This window comes from Salvia hispanica, chromosome 1 (assembly GCF_023119035.1).
Source record: "Salvia hispanica cultivar TCC Black 2014 chromosome 1, UniMelb_Shisp_WGS_1.0, whole genome shotgun sequence".
Classification (NCBI taxonomy): Eukaryota; Viridiplantae; Streptophyta; class Magnoliopsida; order Lamiales; family Lamiaceae; genus Salvia; species Salvia hispanica.
This window is the reverse complement of record NC_062965.1, coordinates 42,207,575-42,227,435: the sequence shown is the minus strand read 5'-3', so window position 1 is coordinate 42,227,435 and position 19,861 is coordinate 42,207,575. Positions and strand designations below refer to the sequence as shown.

General features: G+C 34.8%; 2 protein-coding genes across 3 annotated transcripts; one reads left to right on the top strand and one right to left on the bottom strand.

Moving 5' to 3' along the window:
• On the top strand, nt 1-10,260 carry LOC125201074 (sterol 3-beta-glucosyltransferase UGT80A2-like). Of its 2 annotated transcripts, none has more exons than XR_007172836.1 (14): nt 1-417; nt 557-735; nt 1,768-2,007; nt 2,164-2,275; nt 2,634-2,804; nt 4,554-4,617; nt 4,933-4,990; nt 5,344-5,521; nt 5,727-5,857; nt 6,462-6,564; nt 6,658-6,734; nt 8,874-8,946; nt 9,143-9,190; nt 9,278-9,429. XR_007172836.1 is itself a non-coding variant. In XM_048098975.1 (14 exons), the coding sequence occupies exons 1-14, from the start codon at nt 252-254 to the stop codon at nt 10,097-10,099; spliced, it is 1,842 nt and encodes a 613-aa protein (XP_047954932.1). In that variant the 5' UTR covers nt 41-251; the 3' UTR covers nt 10,100-10,260. The 2 variants fall into 2 exon arrangements, 1 of the variants encoding a protein (XP_047954932.1); XM_048098975.1 differs by lacking the exon at nt 8,874-8,946 and adding an exon at nt 9,935-10,260 and having other exon boundaries at nt 41-417; nt 9,278-9,427.
• A 5,873-nt stretch (nt 10,261-16,133) lies between these two features.
• On the bottom strand, nt 16,134-19,121 carry LOC125186285. Its single transcript, XM_048082669.1, has 2 exons — nt 18,695-19,121; nt 16,134-16,423 (listed from the first exon to the last, which is right to left on the bottom strand). Exons 1-2 carry the CDS (start codon nt 19,106-19,108, stop codon nt 16,328-16,330), a joined length of 510 nt encoding a protein of 169 aa, XP_047938626.1. The 5' UTR covers nt 19,109-19,121; the 3' UTR covers nt 16,134-16,327.
• Nucleotides 19,122-19,861: the final 740 nt, after the last annotated feature.

The following is a 19,861-nucleotide window of genomic DNA, read 5'->3' as shown; positions in this document are numbered from 1 at the left end:
TATCACAGAAATGGGCGATAAAACGACTTTGACAAATTATGAGCTTATTCCCACGCGCCAATGATCGCGTGAACTTGCTGATTCCCCGTTCCAAAACTGCTGTAGATATCTATCTGTAAAGCTTCCAGCAGAGTCTCCCACATCTCGAACGTGGCCGGCTCTCTCCCTCTCTCTCCACTCCCACACATTGCCAGCTCACTGATTTGTGCTTCTGCTGCACTACACATGCATAGAACTACTCGTATTTGTTTATGGATGGCTCCGTAGATCTAGATCATCCTCGCACTTCGCCGCCGCCGATGGAACCCCCTGGAGGAGAAGCCACCTCTTCTTCCAGCTCCACTCACCTCTCCGTTAAGTTCGCCAATGATGTCGCTACCGCTTCTCCCCCTTCCAACGGTCGCAGCAACTCTTCAGGTGAAGCTAGGGCTAGAATAGTGGAATTTTAATTAGAATCAGATGTTTTCGATGATTTGCTTTTGTTAATTATGATCAGTAATTGTGTTTGTTTGAGCTATGCTTGTTGGATCGTTTATTAAATTTGCTGAATTGGCAGGGGGTGGAGAGGCGGTTTTCACTAGAGTGAATACTACGCCTGCAAAAATTTTGAATTGCGGGGAACTGGAGTCTCCTTCGGTGTTGGAACGGTCAAAAACTGATGGGCAAAGGCTTTACAATATACTCCCTGAAGAGGCTGCTCGGATTTATGACAACCAAATTTCTGTTCAGGAGAAGGTCAACATTCTTTCTAAATGGTCCATTAAGTCAGTAACTCTATCATATTGATCAGTAGACAGTGTTGCATGTTTAATGCTTTATAAAAATAAAAATATTAATCGCAGCACTTGAGACGAGTAGGTTCAGTTTTGAAAGCACTCTTTAGTGGTAAGCTAGTATAGATTCTGTTATTCTATGGGACTTTAGATGTCTCATTTATGCAGCAATGTATGTGCGCATGACCAGTTGCTTTATAGATGAGGGAAGGGGTAATAATCTGATTATCGAATACCCCCTCCGTCCCAATAAATATGAGATGTTTGGTTTTTGGCACGGGATTTTATGTAATGTTGTTTTGTGAGTTAATGAAGAGAGAGTAAAGTAAGATTGATGAAAAAGTAGAGATGAAGTTATTTCTACTCTAGGAAACGTTTCATTTTTAATGGGACAAGCATAAAAGGAAACGGTTTCAGTTCTAATGGGACAGAGGGAGTACTTCGTGTGTTGTTATGCTAACTACATGGAGTACCTTTTCGGATGGCTATTCCTAGCCTAAATTCTATTCTTTAGAGGGTGGAGATTGATCAACAACAAGTTTTATGATTTGGCTAAGTTGCAAGCACTAGGTGAAGCGTATGATATTGTAGTCTATATGAAGCAATATTTGTTGGAAACTTTCGCTTAGAGAGTTAGCTTACTTGCTTCATTCAAAGCTACCTGTGGATTTCTTGGTACTTCATTTTGCTTTGAATATTGCCAAGGCTTGCAAGGCTAAAATTAGTTTCAGCTCTTTTTAAACAGTAAACTACATACTATTAAAACACTTGTTCTTGTTCATGCTGATAATTAAACTTTTGGAGATATTTTATGTGTTTTTTATATTTTCTATTTTTACATCCTTTCAGTTCTGGTGGAATTACATATTGGGGAATTCGACACCATATCAGTTACATGCCTTAGAATTTTCTTTTGATTATTAAAAAAACTGCAACCAAAACTCATACATAGAATTTGCCTTGGGGAGTATATTAAATATTTTAAGTACTGCAGCTCAGCTTGTTGAACAGAATAGCTACTGTTAAACATGACGGAACTGTAGAGTTTGAAGTCCCAGTAGATGTTGAACCTCAAATTCTTGGAATTGACACTGAAAGTGTGTACAATGAAGCGGATGAAGAGCCTATTGATGCTACAGAGCTGCAATATATTCCTCCGTTGCAAATTGTAATGCTTATTGTTGGAACTCGTGGGGATGTACAGCCATTTGTTGCCATTGGAAAGCGACTACAGGTATACGAGTAGTTTAAAATAAAGATCATATTATATAGTTGAAGGCAAAGTGAAGGAGAAAGATTGATTAAAACATAAATTACTATAAATGGTGAAATGCCCAACGCCCAAACTCAAGTTCTATATGCAGTTGTTGATGAAGATACTTGGGTGCAGGATTATGGCCATCGTGTTAGATTAGCTACTCATTCCAATTTCAAAGAGTTTGTCTTGTCTTCTGGGCTGGAATTCTATCCTCTTGGTGGTGATCCTAAAGTTCTTGCAGGATGTAAGTTCCTAACAACATTCTTTTATCGGCTCTAGTTCTGAGGAAGAGTGTCTCTCATAATTTTGATTTTTGGTTCCCTCCTTTCATGGTAATTTTTTCAACAGATATGACTATCAATTCGGTGTTGTGTCTGTGTATACCATCTTTTGTTATGGTTCCAAGCCACTTGGGGTTTATATTTATATTATTCCTTAAATATGTGCAAATAGCGGAAAATAGCTATACAAGTGAATTATGACCTATATTCGGTTTCAGCATGACTCTTCGCTGCAATTGTTGAGTCTGAATGTCTTTTAATGGCAGCTGACCAGTTTACACCTTAAAAGTGTACTGATAAATTTATTATTTTCTTCTATAGACATGGTTAAAAACAAAGGGTTTTTACCGTCTGGGCCTTCTGAAATACCTGTACAAAGAAATCAAATGAAGGAGATAATTTTCTCTCTACTTCCAGCATGCAAAGAGCCCGACCTTGATTCTGGGATTCCTTTCAAAGCAGAAGCAATTATTGCTAATCCTCCAGCATATGGTTAGACTACATAACATTTGCTTTCTCTTTTTTGTTTCTCTTCTAACTAGCTGTCCTTATTTTTTATTGATTGATTACTTAGTGTGTATATTTATGAGATGTATGAGGACAACTTTATGGAGTTTAGCTTTTATCATTGGGCTCACCTTTTGGCTTGTAGTCATAGATTTATAGGAGACACAAAGATGAAAATCGAAGTTGCAAGGGTAGTTTGACTTTTGTTTACCACTTAATATATATTTCCGTGCTGCCATTGCAAGGTTTATTTTCTTATTTACTCATTTCCTTGGGGATGAGAAAACAGTTCCTTAGCTTCTCCACCTAAACAATTTGTTACTTTGAGTTCTTGAATGTTGATAAGACATTGGCTAGGGATTAGTGAGACCACAATAATTCAGGCATCCTGGATTGTATGTGAAAATGGTGTTAGACTAAGCAAATTGGTGGACATGGCTTGTTTTTGGTATGCATAGTAGGTGGTAGTTTTTCTAATGTTTTGAGGTATATAGGATATCTGAAATAAAACAGTATATTTCCAAGCTTATCATAAAGAATTCAAACAACTGCTTCAAAAACAGCTTCAAATACAGGATCAGGAAGTACGGTTTGTGGAACCTCAATATCCACAGGCTAATTAGCTGTGCTTCACTTGACTTCTCTCTCTTCCAATTAAGTTCATGAGCTTTTTCTTTCATTTCAATATCCAATCAAGGTCCTTGATGATTTACACATAGTTGCGTATTGATTAACGTTGCATTGGTTGTGCGTATTGAGTGAAAGTCGGAAGCACCGAGTGCATTCAATAATATGGATATTTATGAAATGTATTGAACCATGGATACAAATGGGAATAAATATATAAACTGAAATTGATAAAGAAACGAAAGGGACGAACCGTAATCAAGAAAGGAATGCCTAACCCTAATGGCTCTTGCCGGAACAAACTAATTGGTCCCTCTTGATCATTATCCCTCTTGATCATCCATCTATATATATAGATGAATATAGAGTTCTATTTCAATCCAAATCTAAACAAATAAAAAAGTAAATCAAATTCTAACTTACTTGAATAAATAACAAAATAAAGATAACTATTGGAATAAAAAATCAATGAAGATTTATTCAATATCTTGTAAATAGTTGTAATCTTCTCTATATCTTCACTGATATGATGAAGATATTGATTTGATTTATTTCCAAAGTTTAGGGATATAGGATTATTATTATAAATAGCATTTAAGAATTAGATCAGCTTATCTTTTGAGAGATCACTAATCTGGACGGTTGTAGACCGTGGCCTCTGCTGGAGGATTGGCCTCCTTCGGGGAGGATTATTTTCTTGTAGTTCTTTCTGTTCGAATAATTCCATTCAGTTCTTTCCAGTTTCTGTTCATGTCTTTCAATCTTAGAGGTTCTTTCTAGTTTATGTTCTTGTTCGTTGGTCTCAGCCTTTACTATGTATCATATTATTTTTGTTAAATTGTTACATTACATGTTTGCATTCTTTCTTCTCCACGTTCCATACATTACATGCTCTATGAACTTGTGATACATTCTAAATTGCTGGTCAATAACCAAACAAAACACCTGCCTGCTTTGACCTTCTGTGATGGCATTTTTCAAGTAATGAGAGTGATGTGCTGGTATTGTAGGTGTTTTTTAAGTTATGTTTTGGGTCACAATCAAATGTGGTGTTTATCATCATCCTTAGTCATAAATATGAACCTACTTATCTTTAATTATATACAGGTCATATACATGTTGCAGAGGCTTTGAAGATACCAATTCATATATTTTTTACAATGCCGTGGACGTAAGTCTTCTCTTGGAATTTCTGTTGATGGATATATTTGTTTTTTCTACTGCTGAAAACTAAAAGTTTGACATAAAATTATGACAAACAGGGACGGAACTAGGATCTTTAGAACTGGACAGACGAGATAAAGTTTACATCTTGTAAAACAAATTTTCACAAGGGAGATTACATTTATATATATGTAAAGCGGAGACTGAGATAAATATAAAATACATCATACTAAAATATAATAAAATAAATATACCCTGGGGCTTGGCTCCCCCTGATGACAAATACATTCATCTTGTCTAAATGATAGTTTTTTTCTGCCAGGCCGACCAGTGAATTCCCCCATCCTTTATCTCGTGTTAAGCAGTCAGCTGGATATAGAGTGAGTGATTCCTTTGTTTTCTTCTTACTGCATTTTATACTCCCTCCGTCCATGAAAAATAGTCCCATTTTGCCATTTTGGGATGTCCTCAAAAAATAGTCCCATTTCTAAAACTGGAAAGTTTATAATATCTCACACTTACCCACTTTTTCTCTTCTCTACCATACTTTACTTACTTTTTCTCCATATCTCTTACTTTATCTACTTTTTCTCCTTCTTCTTACTTTACCAATTTCTCATTAAAACTCATGCTATACACAAACGGGACTATTTTTTGTGATGGAGGAAATACTTGTTTAAGAATGTTGTGATTGTGCTTTATGTTTAATTATTTTTAATGAGTGTTTTTGCAGTTATCTTATCAGATAGTTGACTCCTTGATCTGGCTAGGAATAAGAGATATGATAAATGATGTTAGGAAAAAAAAACTCAAGCTACGCCCAGTAACATACTTGAGTGGATCACAGGGCTCTGAATCTGATATTCCACATGGATATATCTGGAGTCCTCATCTTGTTCCTAAACCAAAAGGTTTCATCTCTGAATCATCTACATTAATAACTTATTTAGCTCCTTTTTAAGTGACTCCATTCATATCTAAACTAGAAGTTCCAAACTTGTAATCTTCTTCTTAATTTTCTTCTTTTGCAGCATATGAATTCTGTTTAACTGTAAAAGACGCTTCCGTAGCATGTCTGCATTAGAGTTGCTAATTCCTGGCAATATTATTTGGCAGATTGGGGACCAAAGATTGATGTTGTTGGATTTTGCTTTCTTGATCTTGCGACAAATTACGAGCCACCCGAGCCTCTTTTAAACTGGCTTAAAGCTGGTCCAAAGCCTATATATATTGGTTTTGGCAGTCTGGTGAGTATCCAATTTCCAGCCCCTCAAACTCTCATTTATTGATTTTTTTATAATTGTTTTCTTTTCATTTATAGTACGTAAATGATCGATACACATTTCTCTTTTCTTAGATTTTAGTTTTTAAGAAGTGATTTGTTGTATTATTTGTATATTGCTCTCATGATATGTTAGAGCTATTATAATTGTGGTTTACACGCAATTAGTTTATTGTTGATCATTTCCAGTGTTTCATTTTATTTATTTAAAAAAATCCTTCCACTTTTTGAAAATCAATTAAGCAAAAATTCAGATCTTAATGGAATGGATTTTATGGACAGCCAATTACGGAAGATAATATAAAATCATGATAAATAGTCTTTTCTCAGGTAGTGCAAATGTATTCTGAATGCACACCTAGAATTTCATGTCCTAAAAGGAGTAATGGATTCTGCTCAGACTCAGAAGAAAGATTTCTTTTTTCTCTGTCTCCACCATGAAAAATGCTTCTCTTTTATTAAAGTTTCGACACTTAGCTCTTGTAAAAGGTTTTTATGTTTTGCAACATCCCTTTATTCTTGAGAATAATAAGGATGTCAAATTCAACCTTTCTTTTCAATAATTTCAGCCCGTTCAAGAACCAGAGAAAATGACAAAAATAATTGTTGAAGCTTTAGAAACAACTCAGCAAAGGGGCATAATTAACAAAGGCTGGGGCGGCCTTGGTGACTGTGAGTTTCCTTCTATGATCTTATTGGCTAACTCTACTTGATATTAGTTGTATATATTTCTAAGCTCGTTTAGAATATAACAAATGATCGCAGTGGCAGAAGGGAAGGACTTTGTATACTTGTTGGATAATGTTCCTCATGACTGGCTTTTCTTGCAATGTTCTGCTGTGGTTAGTTATTCTTTTCTCTTTGATCGCTTGACACTTGATTATGTGTGGTCGGCTACATTCTTTATTCGAACAGTTGTATTTGTAACCGGGAACATTTTTTATATTTATTTTAACTAACTAATAACCTAAGCCCAACCGTTTGTAACCAACCAATTGAGGAATCAATATAAAATACTCCCTTTGTCCTAAGAAAATAGTCTCATTTGTGGATGACATGAGTTTTAAGGAAAATCGGTAAAATATGAGAGAAATAGAGGGAGGGAGAAAGTGGGTACACTAGGAGAGAAAGAGAGAAACGTGTTCGAGAAAGTTCCCATTAATAGAAATGGTACCCTCTCCGTTCCGTCCCATAATAGATGTCATACTAATTTTGGTCGTTTTAGTTCCAGAGTATGGGGTTTGCTGTCTGCTACCAGCACTCATGGAAGACAGTTGCCCCAAATTGAATAAAAAATAATTATAAGCATATTGGGTCCAAGTGGTATGCAACCTGCTGCCTCTAAGATTGCCCATTGATGCATAATTAATGAACTTGATTTTCCTTTCTTTCCTTCTATGATTTAGGTTTCTAAAGTTTTAAGTTATTTTGGTATTTATTTGTTTTATTTGTTAATTACATTAAGAAGATGAAAAGATATTGACAATATTAATTGGCTTTGATATTCTTTCTTTCTACCAATTAGAGTTTTCTTTTAGTTTATTTCCTTTAACTTCTTTTTTTCCCTTATGTTTATGATTTCCTATGCGTATATTAAGGCCTCATTGTTGGACTACAAAGACTTATCAACGGTTCCTTTCCTTATACCCATTGTAGCATCATTCATCCACCTTGTATCAGTTCCACTCTTATCCAGTTTTTCACCTTTATCATTTGGTATCAAGAGTGTACTCAAGAGTCAAGACTCAAGAGAAATAGAATTCATAATTTATTAATCTTCGAAGGTGTATCTTTGTAGTTCAACAATAAGACCTTTATATAGGCAAAGGAAACCATAGAAATCCTAAACATAAAGAAAAATAAAACTTAAAAGGAAATAAATTGAAAGGAAACCCTTATTGGCAAAAGGAAATTATATCAAAGCCAATTAATATTGGTCAATAGTTCATCTACTTATTCCAATTAACTAATAAAGCAAATAAATGCCAAAATAACTTAAACTTTAGGAAACCCTAATGCATAGAAGGAAAGGAAAATCAATCTTATTAATTATGTCAACTCCAGCTTTCCGATTAGTGACAGAATGCAGATTCTATAGATGAATATCAAAGTAGATGAGAAAAGGGGGATGATAGAAGAGAAATGGCAGAATCAACTGCAAGAAACCGCTTTATTTGGATGTTAATGGCTAGTTAATTGATTTTCTGGCATTTAGATTTTGTCAACTGTTCTCAGCTCCCTTAAAATTAAATCTATCACACTGACCATGATTTATCTTTGATTACAAAATTGTCATCCAGTGTAGTTGAGATACGAGGTGTGGCTGGCATTGGCCCAAGTCAAGTGGCTGGGGCATAGGGAAAATAGAAGATAGGTTTATATTTATTGTCATTTACACATAGGTAATGTGTCTTTTGATATTTTAAACAAAAAATACTACTCCCTCCGTCCCCAAAGAATATGCACTTTGGGTTCGGCACGGGTTTTAATGTAGAATTGGTAAAGTAAGAGAGAGGTAGAGAAAAAGTAATTAGAGTATTGTTAGTGGAGAATGGGTCCTAACTCATTAGAGAGAAAACACTTTCCAAATTAGAAAGTGCATATTCTTGTGGGACAGACTAAAAAGGAAAGAGTGTATATTCTTGTGGGATGGAGGGAGTAATTAATTTCTCCCTTTGAAACTTAAGATTAAATGTCTATATTTAATGGGGAAAATTCTATAAATGGGCAGTTCTAATAATGTCATTTACAACTCCAATTAATTCTTTTGTTATTCTAATGTACTTAAATAATATAATATGCATGTTAAAAAGCTTACGCTAAATCCAACCTTGAAGAGCAGCCATTCACCAATACATGAGTGACCAAGGACAGTCGGAATCTCAGATTAATTAATGATATGCAGAAAGTTCACCCCTCTTATATTTAAAATGACAAGTAAAAATCTCAAATCAATTGCTGATCAGTTTGTATGGGTACAGTGTTGTTAGGCGCCAGGAAAATTTGTTAAAGTTCTGGGGCACGGAACGACAGAGCACGCCCCAACAAATCAGGGTGCAGTAACTGTTCATCTATAGAAAAATACATGGACACCTGTTCAGATAGCATGATTAAGAGATTGATCCAGAAAAAAATTTCATACATGTATTTTAAATTATTACTACAGTTGTTTGCTAATCATATTTACACAGTGCCACGATTACTCAAATCTTCACCTTTGGGCTATAAACTTTGTTTCAATTTGTAATAGGTGCATCATGGGGGAGCCGGTACAACTGCTGCTGGCCTTAAAGCTGCGGTAACTTTTTAACTCGTGACTGGTACTCACATCTGTGCAACTTAGTCATTAACAACTTGGTTTATTTGTTTGATGTTACCGATGCAGTGTCCAACAACAATCATCCCTTTCTTTGGTGACCAGCCTTTCTGGGGAGAGAGAGTCCATGCCAGAGGTGTAGGTCCTCCACCGATCCCGGTCGATGAGTTTTCACTTAAAAAGTTGGTTGATGCAATCAACTTTATGTTAGATCCGAAGGTATTTTTTGGTTTCTAATATTTTTATTTACTTCCTAATCAGCTTACTCAAAAGTGCCAGTAAGAAATCTTTTCAATAAAATGTAGCATATCATGAATCAAATGCAGCAAGAAGTCTTTTTAATTTTTTTGGTTTGTTAAATTAGTAAATGTGATTAAACCCACTATTTACTGCCTGGTAGGGTGGCACACTAACTAACCACTGATGCGAATTGTTTATGTTGGGTTATATATGTTTATAGGTGTTTATGCTTTCTCATCTAAAAGAAACTCTTCAAGAAATGTTTATCGGCTCAATTTTCTGAAATCTAAAATTTTGGCTTTGACTAAAGCCCCAGAATCCCATCCCAAATCCACACCTTTTATTTTCCTCTGTTTCACTTTCATTGCTATGGAGGCATAACTGAGAACTTGTGTGAGTTAACTTCAGCAAACGATACTACTGTTTTAATAAACACAGGATATGATTTGTTTGGCTAGATTTTCAAATAGGTTTAACTTATTGCAGGTCAAGGAACAGGCAATTGAACTTGCAAAAGCCATGCAAAATGAAGATGGGGTTAGCGGAGCTGTAAATGCATTTCTCAAACATCTATGTAGGAATCTCGAGCCTGACCACAGATCTGCAAAATCAAGCTTATTCTCAGTTCGTTCATGCTTTGGTTGTTCGTAGGTTTGGGTGGATGAGGTATTTACTATTCCCTCATATGTTGATCCCTCTGTTAACTATTATTATTTGATCTTGATTCTTTTCACCCCTTTCGCCACAATATTGCATCGCTGTTGTTGTATCAAAGTGTTTTGTCTTGGCAATAAGAAGAGTCAGTTATATCCTCTTTGAGTCTGTCAAAGTATCTTACATCTTCTTGCTATTATATTTGCTAGTTTTGCTGTGTGAATCAATAAATATGGCTCAATCGCCTGGGATTCTAATGAAAGCCAAATTGCGTTCAAACTGATTATTGCATTTATTCGAATTCCCAGTCTTTGGTAATATCAGAAAAAACTAAGATAAAATAATTGGTGCAAGATGCATATCAGCATGTTGATGAACTGATTAATTCTTGGAAATGATCCAGTGCCAGAGTATATATTTGGATTCTGGATTTATCGCATTGAGAATGTAAACCAAAAATAGAGCCAAATGTATCTTTTGTGCTGCATTGGACTTTCACTTTTCTTAGTTTAGTTTTGGAAGCACTGTTGTTAGTTTATTTGAGCAAGTATACTTGTATTAGTTTATAACTGAGACTAGTAATTGGAAGCCATTTAATGATATTCCATTGACAAAGCAAGGCTCAACAAATCTATCGATTGAAATGATAAATAGTTCAAGTTGTTAATATGCTTCGACAAATGGATCAAATGTCAGAATCACTTGTTCTGTAGGAGTATAGGTCTTAGAAATGTGAATAGAGACACAGCTGGGGTGGTGTGTATCCAGGTCTCAATTTCCTCTTTTTATGGCTTTCATTCATCCATCCCATCCATTGTTGAGCGACTAATTTGGCTGCTTATGGTTATATTTGAGTGGTTAGTTTTGAGTTATTCTCAAATGGATATTTCCGAGTTTCTCATTTGTTACAGTGTCATGGTTTGTGTCGAGATATTAATCGATCCCATAGATTGACACCGTTCTTATACCATGGTAAATTATGTTCCATCCGTCTCATTCAGTATAATGAAAATATGTAAATAGACCTCTGTCCCAAGGAGCATCATTGAATCTTTGGACCGGCTGTCTCACCCTTCCACCCTTCAAAGTACCTACAAATCAATAAGTAAAATAGTCACTGCTTTTGTCGACCTTTGGTCTAATAATCAAAATAAATATGTAAATAAAAACTAGTACTCCCTCCGTCCCATTCAAGATGACCACATTTCCTTTTTTGTTTATTCCAATCATGATGGCCATTTTACAATTTTGGAAATTATCTCCTCCCTCCTCTCTTCTCATTAAAATATTGAGGGAACATTTTTTATGGTCCACGAATTTTGTCAAAATATCATTTTAGGTCCGTGAACTTTGAAAATACCATTTGAGGTCCATCAACTATGGGTTAATATCATTTGAAGTACTTTTTTACTATTTTCAAATTTTTTTGGACGAAAATACCCTCAATATCTTAAGGGTATATATTTTAATAAACTTATCATATACTCATATTCTTTATAAAAATCTCTACTATATATTTTTGATGAATTTTCTAAATATAATTTGACCTTCAATATTATCACTTAATTTTGTGATATGCAAGAAAAGATTCTTATTCAATTTTTTATTATTAAAGAAAAATTCTTTATTCAATTTTAATATTCTTTAATATAAAAAATTGAAGAAGCAATTTTACTTGCATGTCACAAAATTAAGTGATAATATTGAAGGTCAAATTATATTTAAAAAATTCGTAAAAAATATATTGTAAAGATATTTATAAAAAAATACGAGTATATAATAAGTTTATTAAAAATATATACCTTTTAAGGTATTGACTATTGAGGATATTTTTAATAAACTTATCATATACTCATATTTTTTATAAATATCTTTATTATATATTATTGATGAATTTTCTAAATATAATTTGACCTTCAATATTATCACTTAATTTTGTGACATGAAGAAAAGATTCTTATTCAATTTTTTATTATTAAAAAAAAATTCTTTATTCAATTTTATAATTCTTTAATATAAAAAATTGAATAAGCAATTTTGCTTGCATGTCACAAAATTAAGTGATAATATTGAAGGTCAAATTATATCTAGAAAATTCATCAAAAATATATTGTAAAGATATTTATAAATAATATGAGTATATGATAAGTTTATTAAAAAGATATACCCTTTAAGGTATTGACTATTGAGTGTATTTTCGTCCAGAAAAACTTGGAAATAGTAAAAAAGTACTTCAATGATATTAACCAATAGTTGATGGACCTCAAATGATATTTTCAAAGTTCACGGACCTAAAATGATACTTTGGCAAAGTTTGTGGACCAAAAAAGATGTTCTCTCTAAAATATTTAACTACCTTTTTTCTTTCTACTTTATTCTACCTAACAAAACACCCTAAAATCCCGTGCCACTCAAGAATGTGGTCATCTTGAGTGGGACGAATGGAGTATATCAGTAACTATAATGATTTACAATCCCACTAATTGCTTTGTTGTATCATTTCCTCTCCCATGTATTACAAAATATAAAACCAGATAACCATATCCGTACTGATTACACTAACTTTGTTCTTTATTTTGAAATATAATTTGCTATACTTGGTGTGGAATACTGGCCCTTATCTATAATTGGCCTCAGCTATTTTTTTGTCATTGGTCTAATATATATGTAAAAGGCCCAATTTATCTAGTTGGCCCATTCTCAACTAACTGGAGTATTCCGATGGTTGCCATGTCGGTGCTCCCACCAGGATCGCCACTTCTGGCCGTTGGATTCAAGATGTGTTTCTTGTGAGAGCCATTTAGTCTCTCTCTATTTACTTTGAGCCATTCATTCAGTTCTAGACTTCTTCTTGTGTGTGATTAGGGCTTCCTCTATGCATTCTCTCTAGAATTTCTCTCTTTCGCTCTCTTTGTTCTTCGTCTTCGGTCTTCTTCTCCGAGCGTCCTATCTCTTCCTTTTTCGCTCTCTTTGTTCTTCGTCTTCGGTCTTCTTCTCCGAGCGTCCTATCTCTTCCTTTGTGAACATGAACGTCGATATCTCTAGCAAAGGTAACCTCTTAGGTTCCCTTGCAAAGTCACCCTAGATTGAATCTTTTACGTTCAATCTGGAAAGTCAGAGGAGATCTTGACGTTTTTTTGATGAGATTCGAGAGTCCTGTTGTGTTCTTGAGTGATCAAGACTAGGGTTGTCAATTTTTGGCACAACACGATAACCCGACATGAATCCGCACGAAATTAATGGGTTTGGGTCAAAGCTTATTGGGTTCAAGTCCGTATCGGGTCGACATGTTAAGGACACGACGTGTTCGGGTTACCTATTAAGAAATAATATTATTAATTTTTAGTGTTTTAAAAATTATATTTTTTTTGTTAAATTTCTACACTATGAATCTATTGATGTTAATGTTCATCAGATCACATTGTGTAATCAGATTTTAAGTTTTTAATTAGACTCTTAATGATCAGATTCACGGTTTTGTAAATTTTGTTAACCAATAGCAGTTGTTATCAGGTTCTACCGTCTTATTAGATCGTGTTGTTATAGTGTCGTGTCATGTACGTGTTGTTCTCGTGTCGTGTTGACCCATAGTGGTTCGTGTCGTTAATAGGTTTGTCTCGTGTCCGGGTTTAAGGGTAACGGGTCGTGTTCGTGTTCGGGTTTGTGGTTTTCTTAACGGGTCGTGTTCGTGTTTGTCCTTATTGGGTCGTATCGTTAACAGGTTGAACCCAATAACGACCCAACACGCACGATTTGCCACCCCTAATCAGACTTGGAGCGGTTTTGTGCGTCTGTGTGTGCTGAAGTGGTGGTGGTTGTGTAGTAATCGATGAAACCTAAGGTTTCTGAGACGAGCACTTCGGGTGTTGTGTTCTTGATGACCAGTGAGACTTGGAGAGGTTTCGTGCGTCTGTGTGTAGAGATGTCAAATGGGCCGGGCCGACCCAAGCCAGCCCGGCCCAGGCCCGGTATGGGCCGGCCCAGGCCCGGCCCACCAATGAAATGAAGCGGGCTTGGGCTGGGCCGAGTAGATGAATTGTGCTCCAATTGGGCCTTTTTACAAACCCAGGACCGGCCCGAGCCCAGGCCCGGCCCGAGCCCAGGCCCAGGCCCAACCCAGGCCCGGCAGAATCTAATTATTTGCTTGGTTTTATACTACTACTCCTATATTTTTTGTTCTTTCAATTGTTTTAATTGTGGATAACATAATAATATACTAATAACATGTCCATATCTACTATTTATTAATAACATTATGCATAAATATTCAATTAATCAATTATTACTCAACTTAAATCAAAACTTATACTAATAAATTTGATTTTCATATTTATAGAGTAGTATTGACTATTTTTTTTCAAAAATAGAGGATCCTAAAATTGATTGTGGTATAATTATTTTGATATGCATAATTATGGAGATTAGTTGTTAATAATTTATCTCTATCATATATAGTCCCTAATTATAGTGAATAGTGATGACTACTTATCTATTTTACTATTTATATGCAAATTGTAATATGCATTAATGTGTATGCCTTACGGTAGTAGTATTAGTTTCTATGCATATGACTATATGTGTATAAACAATGAAGATTGGATATTATTTCATGCATATTCATTTCTATTAATATATTGTTAGATGCATGATTATTTTATATTTTTATGTTTTCATAAATTTTTTATTAATGATATTATGCAAAAAATAATCAATTAATTAATTACTCAACCTAAACTAAAACTTATAACAAGTTTGATTTCCATAAATACATTTGATTTGCATAATTCAATGGTTAATTGATTTGCATAATTATAGATAGTATTAGTTTTACTTCATATATCTCAATTAAAAATAATTCCATAATTATAGTGTGTCATGATTCTAATTTTGTGGGATAATGTAACATTTATGTGTGTAATCTATAACATTAATACACAAATTTTGTGGGAATATATTAAATTGTAGCAAAATCTTGATTCCTTATTTTGTGGAAATATATATTTATAAATCATTATACACTATATACTATTCCAATATAGAAAAATTAATATTTATCTAGCACAATAAAAATTTTAAACTTGGCCCAAGACCGGCCCAGCCCAGCCCGGCCCACTTACCAACTGGGCCCGGGCTCGGGCTGGGCCCATTATTTATACCAAAACCCAGGCCCGACCTGGCCCGGCACAAACATGGGCCTGGGCCGGGCTGGGCTGAAAAGTCGCTGGGCCTCGCCGGGCCCGGGCCGGGCTGGGCCGGCCCAGCCCACTTGGCACCTCTATCTGTGTGTGTTGAAGTCGTGGTTGTTGTGCAGTAATCGATGAAACCTAGGGTTTTTGAGATGGGCACTTCAGGTGTTGGTTCCACTGGCTTATCTTGTGATTTTCAGTTAAAGGAGGGTTCGCGTGTGGTCGGTGCCGGTGTGAGCTGAGCCACTGCTACGTTCACATACTTGCATGCATTTGTGATTTCTATTCTGTACAATTAGATATTATTGTATTGTTATCTTATAATCCATCTATTGAGTGTACATGTGATACTCTTGAATTGCTTTGGCTTAGATCGGTAAAGATCTAAGTGTAGTTAGGGTGTATCCTTTTCTTATATTTGGATTGCTTCTCTGTTCAAGTGTATTGTTAAGAGAGACTTATCATTTTTTGAACATGTCTTGGTAAATAGTGAATTCTTGGTTATATAACTCTTACACTTGGAATAACGAAAAATTGATTGAGAATTTGTTTAGGATAATTCTGTTAACTCAAATGTGACAATTTTCAATTTAATTTACTCAGATTCCGAAAATATCTAAAATATGACTCTGATCTTAATATATTTGGAAAGACATGTTTATCATCATCCAAATTCCATCATTTAGAATGTGGAAATAGTATAAAAAATGACAACAAAAAATCCATGTCACTATTTTTAGTTTTAAGTCAATTTCTCACCAACTTTTCAGTTGCAATTTGAAAACAACATAAATTCGTTAAGCTATTTAGTATAGAAAGTAAATGATATTGTTTCCTTTTTCCTCTCAAGCTATTACACCTTATTAATAACTTCACGAAAATATACCACTAGTCTTGTAGCTAAGTGATATTTCGTCTCCTATTTGATAAAGCTGAGATTTATGTATGCAAATTCTAATTTTCCACCTCTTAATTAAATTCCAAACGAAGAAAGAAAAGAAAAAAGTGGCATATCTTTCTCAATATAAAAATTGGCATATTAAGCTATGATTTCGCTACTCCCGCATTCCCTAAATATAACATCAGCTGTAGTTCCGTTACCGGCGATAACATCACAGCATTCACATCGATCCTTCTGAAAAATAAAAAATAATTAAATACATCCAATATTTAATTCAAAGAAAATCATAAAAAATAGTTATACTATGTACACATCGATCCTTATCTTCGTGCCATCTTAAGTAGTAGTAGTATGAATTAATAAACTATACTCCTTCCGTCTCATAAAAATATGTGACCTTCTAATCCAACTGTCCAATGAAAATATGGATAGTTGTTCCCATCGATTTACCATATATATGGTTTTGATCTATGAAAACTAGATTTAAATACAGAAACGCAGAACACAGTCATACGTAGGGTATTTTTAGGTCATAGTTAGTTTATTTTTAGGTCATGCTAACAAAGCATGACCTAAAATGATCTTAACATGACATAAACCCGAATTTTATAATATGACCTAAAACTGCTTAACTATGACCTTCCGTATTTTTGGTTAATTATTGACCATTAGATCATCTAATCCTAGGGTCAAGATTTGGGCTGCATTTCTTGATTTAAGCACATACTTGTTTTGATCACGTTCCTATATATATATATATAGGGGTGTGTTAAAATGACAACACTCTTTATTGTAACACCATACCACCATTTTAGGCCATTGGATCTGAAAATCGTGTGCTTGTCATGCTGCCACGTGTAAAAACACGGAGGGGTAAAATAGGAAATTTCTAATTTTACGTTACCAGATTGCAGTGCTGTTCATTGAATATTGTAGTCTTACCACAACAATATTGCAGTTTACCACGACTGCAATATCTAATACAGTAGACTGCAAACCCGTGTTTTTTCACGAAACTTAATCCTAGGCGTCCATAGACGAGATCTAACGGACTATATTGGTGGTATGGTGTTATCCTATTCATGGTGGCACCCTAGTGTGCACCCCTATATATATATATAGGAACGTGATCAAATGAAAACTCTAAATACTGTACAAACTCAAAACTATGATCTGGACCATTGAAAAATGTCAACAGATAACAAAAATACATCAATAGGAAAATGTCAACAGAATTTTAACAGTAGTCAATGATTGATGTTGTGTTGATATTGTATTGATACTGTGTTGGCATTAAAATCTTGAAATTTTACAATGTGTTGATATTTTATTGAAACTGTATTGAAGCTGTGTTGAGGAGTTTTGAGTTTGTACAATATATTAGTTTGCATTCTATCACCGTGACACCGCTCTTAAAATGACACCGTGACACCGCTTATACAGCAATATTATAAACGCTACACAACAATATTACAAACACTACACATAGATTGTTGTATAGTGTGTCGAATATTGCTGGACAAGAAATATTGCTGGATAAAGACCAGCAAATTGCTGATCGTCTTTTTCCAGATTTTTTTTGGCCACGTGGCAACTTATTATTCATCCAAAACCCAGAACTTCAACATTATGTTGGAAATTTCTCAACATATAGATATAACTTTATCAACATAACATGTATATTTAAATCTCAACACAAAGATATAATTTTATCAACACAAATCTATTGAGAAAGTTTTGTCTTTGTGTTGATAATTTTGATACATAATATTGAGATAGTTCTGGGTTCTGGATTAGAAGGTTGGTTTTATTTTAACGCGACCCTATATATATATATATATATAGGTTTGTGTTAAAATGAAAACTCCCCTTAATATGACACCGTGACACCGCTTATACAACAATATTATAAACGCTACACAACAATATTACAAACACTACACAACAATCTATAGATTGCTTTGTATAGTGTGTCGGATATTGCTGTTCAAGAAAAATTGTTGTATAAAGACCAGCACATTGCTGCCCATCTTTTTTCAGATTTTTTTTACCACGTGGCAGCTTATTATTCGTCCACGTGGAATAAATGATTGGCTAGAAATGGTGGTATGGTGTTATTTTAAGGGGTGGTGGCACCCTAACATGCCCATATATATATATATATATCAATTTTTTATAACTCATGCCACTATGGTCCACTATTACAACTCATTAAACACTAATAATGTAGATCTCACTATCCAGTAATATTGTTTAACTATCCTTCTCTTTCTCTCTCTTACTTTACCAATTATGCATTAACTTCTATACCTTTTCAAATGTATGTATTTTTATTGTTAACATTCTATCATCAACTATAAAAAAATCAAATGTAAAAGTTAATAACACATCCTAATTACTTACCGAGCTCTCTAATTAATATTTTCATGTCGATCGATAAATGTCTCATTTGATTTTGACATATGAACATTGTTAATGTAATATGAGTCTCGTTAAAATACGTACCCCAATGCGTTTGGTGGCGGGGGAAAAGACGCGAATATGAGTTAGGACATCGGGACAGTGAGGGTCGCACCAGAGGCACGGGTTCATAGGGCGCGGGGCTGCACGCTCATAAGTGGTGATAATCCCGGGTGCGGAGTGATTGACAACGACATCCTTGAGAAAGAAAACATGGGGAGCTTCGCAGGGATCGCCGGTGGGCAAGCGGGTGTTGAACATGTAGAAAGGCGGGGGGCGATCGCTATCGATCCAAGCCGTGAACGTCTCGATGGGGCTGCGAAGGTGGCTTCTCGGCATCACCCGCTCGTACACGTGGGACGAGTATCCCCACGCGATGGAGATTGTCCACTGCTTTTGCCTCTCGTGGCACACCGTCTGCTGAAGTGTCCGCGACTCGTCTGCCGCGGACGCCTTCATGAGGTGGTGGAGCGCCTCCACTCGGTCCATATTGGGGAATAGTGGCTCCACCGTGTCAAGATGGTGCAGCGACATTAGTGGCGAATTGGAGTGGGAAGACAAGAATCCCGAGATATCACCATGCAGATCGATCTGAATAATAAAATGTTAGTATCATCAATTAAATAGTCATTCATAATTTATCACTAAATATGTTTTTCCAGATAAAAGAATTACTGTAATTAGATTTTCTATTTTCGATCTACATCGATGTAAAGCGATAATTGAAATTACTCCCTTCATCCGTAAAATGTCTCATTCTGTGTCTCATTTACTTTTTTTCTATTTTAGTAAGAGGACCAAACAATTCACCTAAATCATTATATTCACATTTTTTTTAAATCAATACCCCCTCCGTCCAATAGAAGGCCATTTTTTTTATTTTTTCTCATAAAGCCAAACAATTTCTTAAATTTAGTAAATTTGATCCCTTAAATTTGTAGCTCATATTCCACTAATTTACTTTTTTCATTTTTTTTCATAAAGCAAAACAATTTCCTTAAAATCTATGTCAAATCAAAATTAGACTATATATGACAGACAAATGGAGTACTATATAAGTCCTAGTCGCTCATCATATCACCAATTAGTTTAAGATGAAATCCTATAAATTGTTACTCCCCCGTTCGATAGTAGTGGAGTTAGTTTGTCATTATAGTAGTAGAGTCATTTCATTTTTTAGTAAAAGTTAGCACATTTCTTATCACTTACTTT

Excerpts from the sequence above, each read along its gene's own strand:
- LOC125201074 (XM_048098975.1), top strand. The coding sequence starts at position 252 with ATGGATGGCTCCGTAGATCTAGATCATCCTCGCACTTCGCCGCCGCCG. Across the intron at positions 2,805-4,553 it reads TGCTAATCCTCCAGCATATG|GTCATATACATGTTGCAGAG; the intron begins GTTAGACTACAT and ends AATTATATACAG. Across the intron at positions 5,522-5,726 it reads TCTTGTTCCTAAACCAAAAG|ATTGGGGACCAAAGATTGAT; the intron begins GTTTCATCTCTG and ends ATTATTTGGCAG.
- LOC125186285 (XM_048082669.1), bottom strand. The coding sequence starts at position 19,108 with ATGAAGGCGTCCGCGGCAGACGAGTCGCGGACACTTCAGCAGACGGTG. Across the intron at positions 16,424-18,694 it reads CCGCCACCAAACGCATTGGG|AAGGATCGATGTGAATGCTG; the intron begins GTACGTATTTTA and ends TTTATTTTTCAG.